This window comes from Sinohyriopsis cumingii, chromosome 2 (assembly GCF_028554795.1).
Source record: "Sinohyriopsis cumingii isolate HCF-2022 chromosome 2, ASM2855479v2, whole genome shotgun sequence".
NCBI classification, from domain to species: Eukaryota; Metazoa; Mollusca; class Bivalvia; order Unionida; family Unionidae; genus Sinohyriopsis; species Sinohyriopsis cumingii.
In genome coordinates, this window is record NC_142962.1 from 147,178,981 (window position 1) to 147,196,705 (window position 17,725).

General features: G+C 33.5%; 1 protein-coding gene and 1 pseudogene across 3 annotated transcripts in view; one reads left to right on the forward strand and one right to left on the reverse strand.

The window, feature by feature from the left end:
• Positions 1-11,151, forward strand: part of LOC149806036 (5-phosphohydroxy-L-lysine phospho-lyase-like) — a 53,696-nt gene extending 42,545 nt beyond the window's left edge. For both annotated transcript variants that reach the window (XM_089950896.1, XM_089950897.1), the window contains one exon: positions 3,219-11,151. In XM_089950896.1, coding sequence (XP_089807022.1) covers positions 3,219-3,564 — 346 coding nt within the window. In that variant the 3' untranslated portion in view covers positions 3,565-11,151. The remainder of the gene's footprint in view (positions 1-3,218) is intronic.
• A 778-nt stretch (positions 11,152-11,929) lies between these two features.
• LOC149806037 (alpha-L-fucosidase-like) overlaps positions 11,930-17,725 on the reverse strand; it is a 34,175-nt pseudogene continuing 28,379 nt past the window's right edge. The window contains exon 8 of the transcript XR_016419842.1: positions 11,930-17,072. The product of XR_016419842.1 is annotated as an alpha-L-fucosidase-like (transcript). The remainder of the gene's footprint in view (positions 17,073-17,725) is intronic.

Genomic DNA, 17,725 nt, shown 5'->3' on the forward strand with positions numbered 1-17,725 from the left:
CCAGTTATGGCAACTTTTAAGTTTATAGGTATATCAGCAAATAGGACTAAGGACATTTGTAACATTAAATTGGTATATTGCTGAAATTCAAGTGTTGTGTGCTTGACTTGTCTGATTGATGGTAGAATTATTGCATACCTGAATTTTGTCACGATTGTGATTGAGGGATGTGAATGCAGTTTTGCCTACATGACTTTTGTCATATCTCTAACAGAAATTGGGGCTTGTCTGGTATCTGAATTTCTTTAAAACATTTTGGAGACATTAAAAATGTGTCTTTAAAATTTAATTTGATTGTGTTTCGGAGCTTTCATTGATTTTAATTTCACCTTTGTGAAATCTTTAGTGAAACCAGCAAGCATTCACAATATCATCTAATGTAGTGAACTTTGTTTTTTAAGTCCTACCTAGGGAGGGTTAGAGTCCATGAAAAAGGATGAGTTGCTTGACATTATGATCATTCTGAAGCAAGAGCATCCTTAATATAACAAGAGATAAAGAATATATATTCAGTATTTGGTGAGAAAGGAAGGGTTTGATTTGAAATTTGATGGAATTGGAATTAAGAAATCTTCAGCTTCAGAAAGAAATGATGGAAATGTAAAGTTAGAAAGAGGAAAAGGAGAGGCAAATGCATAGAGAGGAAAGGCGAGATGCAGAGAGTAAAAGAAGATAGGCAAATACAGATGCAGAATAATGCAGAGAGAAAGGAGGCAAATGCAGAGAGAGAGAGAACTGGCAGGTGGAGCACACTCCACCCCCACCCCCTTACACACAAGTTTACGATAACCATTAGCAGCTCATGTTTATTAAAGAGTTCAGGAATTGCATCGATATTGTAGTGTGACTGCTCTGGTGGCCTAGTGGTTAGAGCATCCACCCTGGATGCAGGAGATCATGGGTTTGAACCCTGGCTGAATCATTCCAAAGACTTAACAAAATAGTACTAACAGCTGCCTCGCTAGGCGCTCAGAATAAAGGGTTAGTGTTAGGACTGGTCGGCCTGGTGTCAGGATAATGTGACTGGGTGGGACATCATATTACTATCTGCAGCATGATGCCCCTGTGCTAGACATCATTATAAACTGGTACACTGCAGACGTCGTAGCGATATGACTGAAAATTTGTTAAAGCTACATTAAAAATCCAAACAACACACACACACTCACAAACCTATCCATAGTAATGTCAAGACCTATCATGGTAATGAAAAAGTTGAAACTTGGAAAAAATGCTGCTTGCACATGTGATAATTATTCCCTGACTCACAGAGTTTCATTTCTTATTAAGTCTTCCTCTCAGCAGTTTTTTTTGGTAAAAATTCATCTCAGTCTCATATGAGTACTTATATATTTTAGAAATCAAATGTCTGATAAGATGGATCAGAAATCCTTATCTCTTATGTGCACTCTTGTGAAAAGAATGGGCACATCATTTCCAATTGCTACAGGTTGAAATATAAGCAACAGAATCAAGACAGAGCTATTTCAAATGCTCTTATTTCAAAAAGATCAAAGTTACGGTCTTATATTGAAGGGTAGTTTATGTTCCCACTTATGTTTGAATCCTTTAAACTTGAAAAAAACAAATTAATTTGTCTTTGCAATTATATATTTATGAACTGTTGTATCTAAATGTGGCACCCATAGGCTGAGCAGGCTTTACCTCCCCCTGATATATGGACATTAATGTCTTCCCAGGGGAAACATTTAAGTTGCGATTATAGAACAAGTGACTTGTGATGGGCAATGTAATAAACAGTCGTGAGGAAATCAAAACTATATTGACTAATGCTACACCTGCAGTATGTATAGATATCAGTGGCTAATACAAAATGAAAACACTTAAATGATGGAATTACCAGGAAAATACAGTGCATTCCATTACATTATCAGTTTTGGCTTGTTAACAATGTACTTATATTTTCTAACCTTTATATCATGTTAAGTTTTAAAGAGAATTGTTGCCAGCTATACACACAGACACACATACCCCTATATTTTAGGCATGTTCTTCTTAACAGGTTCTTTATAAAATGGCAAACCCCTTCTCTCAAGACCTTTAAAAGATAATTTTTCCCACACTGCTATATACGTCCAGCTGTAACATTGTTTGCATGCATACCATAAACAATTGGAATTCTGACGCTTCCTCTTTTCAAAATGATTTCAAGAGATTTCAGAAATGGAACAGAAGGAAATAGTGTACGTGCACCAACCACAGACTTAGCTTACACAGTTTCAGTAAAATCCTCAAAGTACTGTGGGATAAGAAACAATGACAAGCTGAATTCTCAAAATATCCCTTTTTTTAAACGACATTTTCAAGAAATGTAAAATAATGAACCATAATGAACCAAAGGAAAAAGATGAAACATTATTGCACAGCTACACCAACTAGACATGTGGCCTACAAAGTTCAAATAAAAGCATCCAAGTAGTGTGTGAGACGCAGTGGTAAGTTGAATTCTAAAAATACCCAATTTTGAGATATTTTTTTTTATATAGAAACTTTGTCATGGATGCTGGGAGGACTGATAAATAGAAATTTAAAAAATAAAATTATAATAATTCCTCCTCTAACTCACTTAATATTTGGGATTTTATATGGTCAGTATTTTCTTTCTTCGTAAACCACTATTGTTCCCTGGGTGGGTTCATTTAGGTTACAAGGTAGACACTTTTTGGTGATCTTTTTTCATCAGATTATTTTAACAAAGTTGTGCCTAATTCAGTACACATTTAGAATATTACGTTATTAAGTGTCACATTGCATGACTCCTGCTCATGGGCTACATTCTTGATGGGCCCTAGGGTTCACAACGTTTATTTCAATATTTCTTCATTCAGTTTAAACTGTATTTGAAATATGAAAACATATTCCTTCCCTTCTCCCAGAAGCATTTCTGCCCTTGGATCAAATCCTTGGTTAGGGTACCATGGGATAATGGGTTTATGCCCTTATATCAAATCCCTGGTGGGGTGGGGTGGGATCATGGGCTTATGGGGTCAGAAAGCAGGTACTCTATCTGATTGATCTGATCATTTGAATGTTACTTAAAATTCACATTTCTTTTTTGATCAAAATAATTGTCCTATTTATCTTTCCCAAGTATGGTTCAGTTATTATTGCTTCATGGATACACTGCAAAAACATTCTACAATAATATAAAGGAAATAAGGTACGAGATGACCTGTTTTTTCCCTCTTACTTTTCAGGATGAAGCAGGAATACATCATCATGAGTACAGATGGACCATATGAGAATATCCTCAAAATGAAACCTCCAATGTGTTTCTCTCTTGAAGATGCCAATAATTTAATTGAGAAGTTGACCGTCACTTTGAAAGAGGTTGAGGAAAAACGGAAGAATGGGGAATTTGCTATTAAAGCCCATGAAGCGGACAAAAATCATAATGCAGTAAATGATGATGGGGAGATGGCAATTCAAGATGTGAAGCCCTTTTCTGTGGAAACGATCACTGCTAATGGACCAGAGGAGCCTGCTGATTTAGAACAGGAGGACCCACCAACCAAAAAAGCCAAGGCCTCCCAAGATATTTAGGTTTAAGAACTGGAACATTGTTTGAATCTGATTTTTAAGACAGTATACTGTAGCTCTTGAGTTATCTTGTCACTTAAGTGGAAAACTGCTATTATCTTAATACAGGTGAAGCTGATATGAATATGTCCATAAACTTCATTTTAAAGTCTGATACACATTTATCCCTGTAACTTTTTCTGTTTTCTTTTACACATATGACATGGTATAGAAATACACAAAAGTTAAGTGTTATTTGGGACGCATTGTCTCATTTCATTATGTACTTAAATTACATTGAGTGAAAGGACAAAAAACAGCCATGAGTATTTATCATGTTAACAATGAATTTTATTTTATTTGTAGATTTCTGGAATGTGATCTTGTGGTTTAGATTTGTGAAGTTTTTGGGAATATATTATGACTGCATGCGAGATATATGACCAGTTGAAATATGGGCATTACATGTTTAATATTTGGACTCCTGAGCCATTGGCATTTGTACATTAAAATGTTTTCTCCTTTTTTTCCTTATGGCATTACTTTTTAAGATACATATATTGTTGATGTAATGCAGTTTGCTGATGCGTCTTTGTAATTCTGTGTAATTTTTTGACAGAAATGATCACGATTACAGAATGCAAGTTATAAATCCATCCTTTTAGTGAAGATTAATACTTTGAAAGGACACGTAAGTTCTTTCCTAAATGTCACATAGTTTGAACGGTTAACCACCCATATTACCATTGTCAGTGAAAAAACATTATGACCTTGATTTCAAGGTTGAAATTCATTATTGTTTAACCTACCATGGTAAAAAATTTATATGGCAATCACATTGGCTCATGTGTGTATGTTCATCCATCTGTCTGTATATACATATGTAAGTACGTACACATGCAAAAATATTCCTAAATTAAAACTTTCTTTAGGTAGACTCATCAAAAAGGAGGTCTCTTGTCTAAAATGAGTAGTAGGTATAACCACTATATCAGGGTTCATCCAGAATTCTGAATGATAAATTCAAATACTTTTCCAAACTTTCAAAGGCCACAAACATAGTTTTGCAAGACCTATTTTCACTAACATTTTGTATACAAGTTATGTTATAGAAGAAAAAAATGAATGCAAAATACAACAATATTGTTTAATGATCAAATTCAGACAATAAATAATTTCCTAAAATTGTTTTTTAATGATCGAGAAGATAGGTTAACAATCATTATTTTTTCGTAAATATGTAACTTATGCATCAGATTTAATACAAAATAAATTGTTCTCTTAACAGACATCAGCACTGCTTTAAATGCATTATTATAGTTGCTGTTTTTTCTCTTCACTCATTTTGGAAAGAGAAGCCACCACTCATCTTTTTCTCTGCTCTTCTCCTAAGAGCATTTGGCACTGTGATAAACACAATGAGCCTTTTTAACTCGGCTTCTTCTTCCTTCTGAACAGGGGAAGCATGCAGGCTGGCAATGTCAGCTTCTAGACACAGCTCTTTTGCTTTAAGTTCATCCACTTCATCCATGGCTAACTCTTTCCTTTTCTGATTTTCTCTTCATGCTTCTCCTCTGCTTCTTATCCAGATAGCAGACTCTTATACCTGAGGTCAGACAAAATGGGCTCAAATTTGTCCACCAGATCTTCAACACAAGTATGACCAAGAAATTGAGAAGGGATATATTATGGTCTGATTTTGTTGCAGTCCCAGAAGAACATACAAGCTGGCCTCTCTTACTTTTGTCAACAACTGATTAGCAAAAAAAAGTGCTATTCCAAACACACCAAGATAGGCAGCCTTGCTTTCACTGCATGAAAACTGTTCAGCAATCGTACTGTCAGGAAACATTGCTTTGAAAATATTGTTGATGCCCTTGCACGAGTTCAAGCTGTAGTGGCAGTGAATACATTTCAATGTCCAGAGAGCTGTGGCCTGTAGTACTTAAGATTTAGTGCACAAATTATTTAAACTAGTCTTTAAAGTAGAAGTTGCTGGCTGTGAAAAGTATCCACTTACTGGCATGCCTTGTTTTGCAGATTTTTTATTTTGTTGGTGCTTATATCCTGGAAACAAAATAAAAGTAATTATCAGTGCTAGACTATCAAGTATTAGCCAAGAATTTTATCAGACGTCAAGACGTCAATAGCGGTGATGCATTATCAAAGTAAGTATATTACTTTATTGAATTTATTAAAACGGATGTTCAACATTCATTTCTGTATTAAACCAAGGAACATTTTTTATGTAGAACAAAATTTTCAAAAATGATTTTTTTTCCCCTCAAATGTGTTTAATAAACCAACAGAAAAATTAAATTTAAACAGGCCTTCTTTTCAATTTGCCATGTCTCCCAAATCATCAAATTTAACAATATCTTATTTTATACTGCAATAGTTAAGAGTTATCTTTATTTTGCCCAAAACTACCAATAGCTTATACTTCTGCATCTTTGTTCCACTAAATGAAAAGTGTGTAGTTATTGTGTACTAATTTGCATCTTACCATTTGCATGACTTGTAAGGGTTCCTTCTCCCATCGAAGCCAAGTTGATCGTCTTTTTACACAATCTACAAAATGCCTTTCGTTTACATATTTTATCATTTTTCAGCCATTCCTTGTATTTCTCTTTTTCAAGCCAGATATCATTGAAAGAGCAAAGACCTGGCATTTTTAAACACGAGGTGAAACAAAACTGAAGATGTAAATCGACTGAACAAAAATTTTGAATCATCAAGTATATGTTAATTTTGCGAACTTTCAGCATAGACTGAGCACTTGTTCAATGTAACCAAAATTACATTTTCTTTTTTAAAAATATTCATGAATTAGTGTAATGAACATTTCGATTGGCCAACTGACTACATCCAAATCTAATGACCTTAGGCAATTTTATTTGTGATTATAATAATAATAATAATGAGGACTTTGTATAGCGCCCAATTTTTAGAACCTCTAAGTGCTTCACAACATTAGATAACACCTAAAAACATATATAATGTTACAATTACAAAAAACAAACACAATGAAATTAGAAAACAAAAAAATGTGCTGAAAATAGTTATGGTGCAGACTTCCTCTGATGAAGGGTGCATTGTTTTTATTGATGATTATCACTGGCTTGCTTTGATGAAGAGTGCATGTGTTATTGAAGTCACCACCAAGGACAGCTTTGGTTGGCCCAACAAATGCTCGTTTATTTTTGCGGTGGTAATGAAACTGAAAGGGTCATCAAAAGAAAGAAACCAGGAAAACTAAACTACATCATCTGAATCTAACAACCTAGGACAATTTTATTTCTGATTATGGAAAGAAATTAAAATGATTGTGTTTATTTCAATTTTCAAAGACTTTTAAAGACCTCAGGGTAATCTGATCGATTTTCCCAAACTTTCAAGGCCTTGAAATTGCTACATCATTTTTCCAAACTGTCAAAGACCTTCAAATACCATACAAACCCTGTATATGTTTTCGAGTGTATTGTGTGCCTTATTTGTGAACAGTGTTGACCCAGCTGTAACAAAAGGTGCCGATAAATCAAGAGCCCAGACCCCCATTCTTCTGGCATGTTATATGATTGCAGATCTGTTCACAGTTAACTTTTCAAATTTTCTTCATCCAATTCAGATATTTTAAAGTGTTTTTCTTATTGCTTGGTTGACTGTAGAGAATTCTTAAATGAATAGTCACCTTACATCAAGAATTACAAAACTGAATTCCCTGGTCCTAGAGTATTTCTTAATCTCCTGGGAAGATTTAAAGTTTTCCTCAGTTTTGAGAAATTTCTCTAATCTCTTTTTCAAGAACACAGATACAGCTATACTGGTTTGAAAATATCAACCCATGTTATTGTTCAGCATGATACAAATTACACAAAGTATCATAAGTGAGATAATGTTGAATCTCAATTTCAGGAGAAATGTTCAGAAATTTACTGAAAAATGATCCAGGGTTGATATTTAGATTTGGCTGCCATGTTATGCATGGGTACATGTAGTAAGTACAAATTCTCATGGTCCATGATTATTCACCTGGTATGTAATACAGACTAAGGTACGTAGTCATCACTTTGTCCATCTTGTTTGTAATCCATTTGTCATCAGTGTCTGTTGTGGGTCATGATTATCCCCTGTACAGTGGGATAGAACTGTTGCAATGTCCATTTCTGTCATGGTTTATGTTTATCCCCTGTACTATGATATATAACTGTCGATAGGTCCATTTCTTTCTCCATAAATATAAATATTTTCATATTTTCATTTCTGGAGCATAACTATCAAACTGTTAAAGTTAATTAACCAAACATGGTTGCGTACAGTTACCTTCTGATACGTTGGTTTCTCTGTATTCAGTATACAATGTGTAGAATAGGTAGTTTTTTAAATTGAGGATGGTTAGCCAGTACAAGTGGTATTAAAATTGAAAGTGGTGGACTATAGAGTACTTTCAGTAGGAGTGTTTACACATTCTATACCTGCAAGCCGTAGTGATTTTTGGCATAGTCATTACAGTTTTATGCATTAAATTGCATCTTATGATCACCCATGTGCTGTTAGGTACATTGATGAAAATAAAATGAAATAAAGCAATAAAAAGGGGGGGGGGCGGGTATTAAAAAAAATCCATATAATCCTTATTTTGTGCGAGAAAATTCTATAATAGAAGGTTCCTGTGTAGTATTTGCATAGTGTAAAGAGTACAACGTGTGTTGTATACTATGGTATTTCCCAATAGTATTTTATTTTGGTACTGTAATGAACAGAATTCTTTGAAAAATCATTGGGTTATTTTCAATTTCAAAATGTGTCACACACTCATTATATTCCTGAAGAAAATTTTCCTGATAACTAGTCAGTAACATAAATAATGATGCAGAAATGTAAAACTATGTGCTCAGTATGATTACCACAGGGTTTGAATATAAAACTATGTGCTCTGTGTGATTACCACATGGTTTGAATGTAAAACTATGTGCCCAGTAAGATTACTACAGGGTTTGAATGTAAAACTATGTGCCCAGTAAGATTACTGCAGGGTTTGAATGTAAAACTATGTGCCCAGTAAGATTACTGCAGGGTTTGAATGTAAAACTATGTGCCCAGGAAGATTACCACAGGGTTTGAATGTAAAACTATGTGCCCAGTAAGATTACTGCAGGGTTTGAATGTAAAACTATGTGCCCAGGAAGATTACCACAGGGTTTGAATGTAAAACTATGTGCCCAGTAAGATTACCAAAGGGTTTGAATGTAAAACTATGTAACCAAGGAAGATTACCACAGGGTTTGAATGTAAAACTATGTGTCCATTAAAATTACCACATGGTTTGAATGTAACACAGTGTGCCTAATATGATTACCACAGGATTTGAATGTAAAACTATGCACTTAGAGTGAATGCCTGGTTTAAAAAAGCATAAATGTGTATCAAATGTTTGCAGTTAAATTATAATAGTTTAGCCAGTCAGGTATTCTTCAAATTTTGATTTAAAAAGGCAAATTCAGATACTTAATTGCCCATTAGTTGCAGTAAAATTTGTCAGGGAAAGCAAAGATACAGAATTTTGGATATTTTGGACACATTTAAATGGTTGCAAGATAGTTCTTGACTTATAAATAAGCTGATGCAATCAGCTACTTAGAATTTTATTGTTTGGACTATAAGAGATGAAAAAGCTCCAGCATTGAACAGTTTTCATTGCAAATATTGAACATGATGTAATTAACATGTGAGAAGTGAAATTTTGTGAAAGCTGGAATGTAACCTCAATGTTAACACATTAACCCCTGACGACGAGTATACTCGTCGTACTTTTCCTCCCTGATCTCCTGCGTGCCTTGCTAACATGGCTGAGTTTAAATAGCTTGTATCCCGAGCGCCGAGTTTGCAAGGCAGTATTTATCAATGTCTTTCTCCTGCACGACGAGTTAAATCGGTGCAAACCATTGGTTGATTTGAAGCCATTTCCTAATTATACAAACAGTTTAACCAATAAAATTGTAGCTTCCATAGATAGAGTGAACATTGCTAAACGGAGGGAAAAAAATTTGACTTCGATGGCAGCAGAAACAGTAAAAATATATACATCTGAAAATGATGCAAATTGACGAGAATCAGCAACTGGGAGCAGACTTTTACTTGACAGATTCTGACGGAGAATTTTCTGGATTTTAATCAGACGTGATTGATAGTGACATCAAAAAAGCTATTAAAAATAACAGCGGTAGTGACGAGAATGAGAATGTTGAAGAAGAAGAAAATGAAAGTAGAGCTGATCGATGATCGTAAATGATAAAACACACATTGACAAGAGGCTATACAAAGGACCAGCAACGGATTTAGACCCTGATGCAAATGCATTTGATTTCGTGGAGCTTCTTTTTCTTTTGAATAATCGTTAAATAAATGTTTGGGAAATATATGTTGTTAACATGAGTGTTCATAGTTCAAGGTTTGTTAAGTGTTTTGTTAGTTTTAAAACTTTCAGTGAGAGTTCTAAGGAAGAAAGGTAAGTAAAGAGCAAGTAAAATATGCCCATTTGTGTACAGTATTTACAGGATGTTTAGTTTACACAAGACAACGAGTGGAATTTCTGTGTACATAAATTATAATTATTCCATGTGTTGATGGTGTTAATAATTCTGTGTGAATTCACGGCAAGAGAAGCAAATTGGCAAGTACATCATTTGTTTTCACCATCATGCATTAGTTTTATTTCTGCATGTAGCATGAAATTTACACCATTATGTATGTAAGTTTATTGAGAACTGCCATGCCAAATTTCAGCTGAATTAAATGAATACAAATAAACTAATAACAATTTTATTGCAAGTAGTCCCTTCTATAAAAATCTGCAATCCAATTGCTGTCAGCTAGTCTCAGGGATACAGGCACTGGAAAGGCTAACACTGCTCTAGGTGATCTCTGCAAGTATGCTGCGGGGGACTGCCTAGCTGTTTGGCTCAGGGGTTAATGTGTAAAACTTACTTAGATTAAGTTTGGTGTTAGTCTTTTACTTTCTGGCCATATAAATAATGGGCTGAACACACACAAAAAAAAAAGGGGGGGGTGTCACATTTTGGTACTCGAGAAAAACTAATATCTATATCTCAATGGATATGGTAGTACCTGGAATTAAAATGGTTAAAGGAAAGTATTATAACATTTCTGAAACTTTGAAACAGTCAAGAGGTTATGACAGAACAGTGAAATGAATAATTGCATATTTTTTTTATTGTATAAATGAACATATGCCCTTGTTGATATGACAGTAAGATCAGTACAAGTATTGTGTGATCTTAATTATATCACTTCACCTTATGAGTTGCAGAGGTTATGACTGCAATATTGAATATGCACTTAGACTTTAAAAATATTTTTTTCTGATGGACTTGTAGTGTAATTTCCAGTTAAAGTGTACATCCAATTTCACTCCATTAATTTATTAATCTCGAGATTTTATAGATTGTGCAAGTATGAATTAGTTATGACAAAAACTGTCATATCTTGAAATCTATTTTCATGTCAGAATTCTACAAGATATATACACTTTTCACCTGTATCTGTATGTTGCAATTCAAAATTGATATTATTAAAAGATATATCTGATAATTCATGTTTTATAATTTTGTCTAGTGGCTTCAAATTTTCAAACACCTTAATTTATTGCAAAAGATCCGCCCCACCATTTTGGTTAATGGCAAAATTATCAGAATCTCATAGATAAAAGAAGTCTACAACTGTGGAAAGATGGGTTTGTAATAAATAGGATCTTAATGTGACAAAAGCATGTAAATGTTGTATAGTTGACTTGGGTTAGGTTAGATGAGCCATATACATCGATTTTGATGGAAATGTTTACACCTAAAATATGTCAATTCCACTACTATGCAATATTGTAATATGGCAGAAGAAGTAGGATTCCAGTTGTTGGATATTCAAGTAAAGGGAATATTACTAGATGCATACATTGTACTAAATCTAGTTGCTGATTATAGTAATCTCAGATTTAATGGATTTGTGTCTGGATATATGCGTTATTTCAGAAGTGGGCAAACTTTCCAGTGCAAGTGCCGCATACACAAATTTACACCTTGTTGCAGGCTGCATAGTTCATTAAGTAAAATAATTAATATTTGAAATAGCAAAAAACAAAAGGTTTATCTAAATAACATCTAATTAATTATCAGTTGTTAATATGTTGTTAATATTTGAAATCTTAAACTTAAACTTCAAAAGAAGCACATTTATTTGATAAACAGAGTAACAAACAGAGTCAGTAAGAATGATGACTTGTTCCTAGGCCACATGAAAACCCTTGGCGGGCCGCAGTTTGCCCACCTCTGCATTATTTGATTAAGCATAAAAAGTGTAATCTATACATAACTAGTTTTCATATTAGTAACAATACTTTATTGAGATGGTGACATCATAGGTAATACATTATATGCCATAATTACAGTACACTCTATGAAAAATATTTTTACTACTAACCTGGATTTACAGGACACAATACTTAGCAAAAATGGGCAAAATCCATAGATTAGAACCATAATGCAAACACAGAGCATACTGAGAAACTATTTATATTCAACACTTACTTTAAATAGTGTACTCATCTAACTTTTGCCAAATGATCGTGAACACAAATTCTGCAATGAGCTCAGTCTGAGTGCCATATTACATCATTCTTATATTCTTCTTTACAGATTTGTAAAGCGGTGTCAATTTGTCTTTTTTCTGATTGGACATATTTTGAAGTTTATAAAGACTCATCTGCTTTAAGAATTTTTATCCACAAGTCAAACCATAGAAGCATGTTTCACTTTATATCTGGTGCCATTTTCTTTAAAGATACAGACTGGTCTGGAAAACTAAGTTGTTTATCACTATAATGAATCTGTGAGGCCAAGTTTCATATTGAAGAAACCTGTCTGTTTTCTTGGAAATGGGTCATAGACAGTTGCTAGAAACAGACAATTTGGAAAGTACATGTAGATCTATGATGGACAAATTAGCTTATGCTATTCTTATGCAGCAGTCTTTCTTTTTAGAATATTCTAAAAATTTTATGAGAAGTGGAATTAATAAGATAATATAAATGACAAACACAACTTTTTTAATTTGATTTTTTAATGTACCAGAAAAGCATAATCTATCTACAAATGAGCATAAGATGTAATTTGGTGAGAAAAGAGCATACTGATCAGGCCAAAAGGGTAATGGTTGGCATGTATGTAGTGCTGATCTGACTTCCAATATGACTGCTGCAATGGCCATCTTGCAAATCTAGTTACAGTTACATCTCCTAGACGGCTTGTCATATTCATATTGGGCTTTCACCAAAAGACTTCTTACAATGTCTTGTTGATATTAAATCGTCTTTTATCCAATGCGGTCACCATGGTTAAGTTGTATCAACAAGGGTTTTCACCAAACGACTTTTCATGTCTTGTTGGTTCAAAATGAAACTGGTGCTAATCTGACATCCACAGCAGCCAATTTGAAAATCTTGTTATTGCTGAAGAATATCAGAAATGGTTTCAACACTCCATAGTTACAAGAACTGGTTTTATCTTAAATTCTTCCTGCACTCATTTTTACTGATATTTCACAACAAATACTGTAAAGTCTAGGAATAAACCCAAGCATTCATGCATTTTTTTAAAAGTACATTAGCAGCATGCTGATTTTGAAGTCTACAGCTGAATACCAAAGAATGCAATATTATAAATCGCATAAATTGAATTTTTGAGTGTTCTTTTAAACTGTTTTCACTATTTATAGGCTTTAGATGGAGGTTGAGCTCTGACTACATGACAGCAAATGGAATTTGATATGATTTTGATTATTTCTATAAGTATTCACCCAGTTGTCTTGGTGAAAGAGTTTAAAGGATCTGAAAGGCCTGAAACTTGACCTGTTGCTATGCATGTCAGATAAGAAAGTGTAACTGCACTTTTTATAGTTAGCATTACAGTGGTGTGGAAATCTTAGTAATTTCAGAACTCATAAACCTTGCAGTAATGATGAGCCAGAGTATCTACAATTACAATTACCACACATTGAGTGTCTACAGGTACCACACATTGAGTGTCTACAGGTACCACACATTGAGAGTCTACAGGTACCACACGCTGAGTGTCTACAATTACCACACACTGATTGTTTACAATTACCACACACTGTCTACAATTACCACACGTTGAGTGTCTACAATTACCACACATTAAGAAGTATATTTGCTACAAACTTTATTCTGCTAACCAATTTTTCTTATGCAGTGTATACATGTATGATGCTTGAACACTTATACTTATTATTTATATGCTCTTTTTTTTAAATCGGCAGTATGCAATGTACCAATAAAGTATATACAAGTAAACTTAGTATAAAATAAACATCTCTGATATATAAACACTTAGGTATAAATATGTAAATCTCAAATAGCTGTATCTTAATGCTTACAACTTCTCTTGTTTACTGGGATAATTAACACAATTAACACTTTCATCATACATAAATTCACACCACAGTATTGCTGGTTTGCACATTTTTGTATGCATTGTTTTTATGTTAAAAAAATTAAAGTACATTTGCCAGTGCTTCATGTTTTGGACGTCTCTTACATAAATGGCATTAACGGCAATTTCATTTTATACCTGTCTTGAAATTGATTGTCCTTAGGAAACAAGAAATTCACAAAAATGAGTATCCACAAAAGTACAAGCACATCTGCAGTATTAACCACCACTCAAACTACATTCTGATTATATGTAAAACAAACAAAAATAGAAAACACATTTTTCATCATATAAAATTTAACACAAGAAGATGAAGGCAGAACTATTACACTTTACCAGCATATTCTATAATAATGCTTAAAACATGAACAGAACATACAAACTGATTAAAGTGTATTTATACACTGCTAGTAGGTATTTCTTTTCAGTTTTCTGAAGAAAAAAACTCCACCACATTAAAACTGTAACTTCATAACTTGACAACATAAAAGCTGCAATTTTGAGCAGGTAAATGAATTTAAATTTCAGTTTAGCAGACAAATGTATAAATATATGTATTATCATTTAATAGCACCTCAGAACAAAAATGGCTATATTGTGAAAAAGTTCTAAAACTGTAAAAATTAAGAACTGCACAAAATAACTTTATGAATATAAACCCTTCTAAATTAGTAGTAAACATTAAGTACAAGAAAAAAAAATAAAAGGCAAAGATGGTATCTAAAATAAAAGACATGAACATATGCAGTGGAGATTCCAGTACAAACTGGCACCATCTTTACAAGTCATTGTGGGTAATTTTCTTCAAAGTATTAAGGGTATTATGAATATCAGGTTATACTCTGCATTCATTTTCATTTGTTAAAGGGTGAACTAGTAAAATTATAACAGTCTTAGTTTTACTAAATGCCTGGTCTTTAAATATATTTATTTCAGATAAATAATGAGATTCTTTTTGTTCCATCCACCTTCTATTCAGCTAAAATAAGTAAAAATTAAACACTGAGCCAAATCTAAAGTGTTGATGGATTGATAGATGTAGAGACATGCTCAAGGATGCCAAAGCTGTTGCTGTGTTAGGCTTGCACCAAGGTTAATTCGACAGAAACTAAACATAGTTCCTCTGTAATTACTTTATCATGCTCAAATTTAATATCCACCTAATGAGAATTCTAACAAAACTATACAAAATATCTGATGGTTATTACAGTTACCAAAACCTTAACCAAAGTTTTGGCAGAAATCTGTATAAGAAAAGAAGAAAAAAAAGAGATAAAACTGCCTTTTGATCTAGGTATTTCTAAATAAAGGTTACAATTTATACAATGTCTACATCTGATTAAGAAAAGATGGACTAAGAAAATTTCTCACCTACAACAACAATTATCCTGTCCCCACTTTTGATCTTTGCTCCTTAGTAAACTTTCTTTATGAACTTGAATAACAATCAGCAGATGCAATAATAGACATAAACCATTTACCAAGGGGCCATCCATTTAGTATGTATGCAAACATCTGGCAAGCTTGACTCCTCCCCCCTCCCTGTACAGGTGTGTACTTGTTTACACACACACACACTGCATATTTATGTTTGATGCAACAAAAAAAAAACCCTGAATTTGATAGAACGGCTTATATTTAATCCACGCAGAAACGATCAAGGATTAATAATATTAATGTGTTTAATAAAACAGATAGTCCACTGATGTTGAATGTCTGGCTGCATCAAAGAAATAAGCTGCGTAACTTTAAAAAGTTTGAAAAGTGTCCACTAAAATTCAAACGCCGACTGAACCCAGTCAAACACGTTACGTATTAGACTAATTTTTATCGAGGTTTCACCTCCCCCATTTCCTATGTGTACATACATCATCAGTAAACCACCCCATATGAAAGCATAAGCATTTGGGTTACCCCCCCCATCTCCCTCCATGCGTACGTACTAAATGGAAGGCCCCCAAACAAATTAACAAAAAAATGACACACTTTTTTAAACTCATTTTGTCATTTTTCAATGTATAGACAAAATCCTATGTATTGTTTTGCCTGAAAAAGTTACTAAAGAAACAATTCATACAATTGGAAGAAGGGTTCATTTAGAGCAGTGTTATATAAAATGGTCTATTTCACTGACTACTGGTATTCAGCAATAGCCTGAGTTTAAAAATCCTACCCTGCTTTTGCAAACAAAGACAATTTAAAGGATTAAAAACGGGGACTAAAAGCACACCAAGTCTTGCAAGGTGGGCATGGTCAACAATCCCACTAAAATTGGTGACATTATTTTATTTTAATCACTGAATCTTATTTATTTTACTTATTTGAGTTCTTGGCTCATTAGAACCAATTATTATAAATGATGAGCAGTTTAGTAAGGAAGCCATTTTACCAATAAAGTTCAAAGAATAATGAAAGAAATCTCATTGGTAAAATTCATTAATAGTATTAGAAAATATGACTCAAATTAGCATTATTGCTCTGTTCAATTACTTAATCTTAATATTTACAATTTAATCGGGACTTTCTGGAATAAATCTGTTCAATCTAAATTAGGTTTGTAATTTTTGTAATTCTCCAGAACAAAATATTATTCTCTCTTACCTACATTATACAGTACTTATATTAATATTCTTGAATGATAATGATACCTTTTTCAATAAAGCAGAAATAAGATGTATTTTTACATGGGGAGAAAGAAACATTTTCTAATCTATGCCAGAAGGGAATTATAACCCAATTTTGAGTTTTATTCACTAGTTTTTAAGTCCCTGGAATTTAAATACCCAAGCCCATTGACACGGTATCTTGTTGAATGGAATGCTGGGAATGTTGATATTTATGCCACCCATGGATCCTGGCTCCCAGCTGAACATGTCTGGGTATCCAAGAAGACGGACTGTAGTAGCATGACTGGTAGCTGGGACACCCAATGTCAAAGTATCACCTGTAGGCCAATTCAGGATTATAGCATACACTGACAGGGTATCAGTCTCATTCTTGGAAGTGTACCTGTATAAGGAAGAATACTATTTTCTTAAGAGATATTTGCTCTCATTTCAACAACAAGGATTATGCAAACTTGAAACAGAGAAAACATATATACACACTGGTTCACTCTGAATAAATGTTATTCCTAATTTTAAATCAAATCTGAAGTGTACCAAAACATCAAGTTTTGTTTAAGCATAAATGAATGCAGTGTTGTGAAAGCTCTTAGAATAACAAAAAAAAAGCAGGATCACGTCTGACTCCAGATATTGATTTTATAACATTTGGCTTTTCTTACTGATCTTAGCCAGCAAACATAACCCTTACTGCTTACAACATCCACATGAAGTGATTTCTTGGACTACAGTGACAAAGTTATGGAACATTTTAATTAAATTTTTCAATTTTGCTCAGAAAATGTGAGACACATGTCCACAAGGGTTGCCACCCAACATTCTGGACTAATGATCCATGACCAATTTTATAAGTAACTATTTACTGCATGTGTGACTTCTATTACAAGCTCCAGCCAGTGTGAACAGGACATCACAATCAAGTAATTACATTTATCGTTTCATAATAAGCTGAAATTTGGAAAGACAAGTTACAAACAAGACACAGACCAGCAAGAATTTATCAATCAATATGGTGAACTGGTACTGCTGGATTCAAAT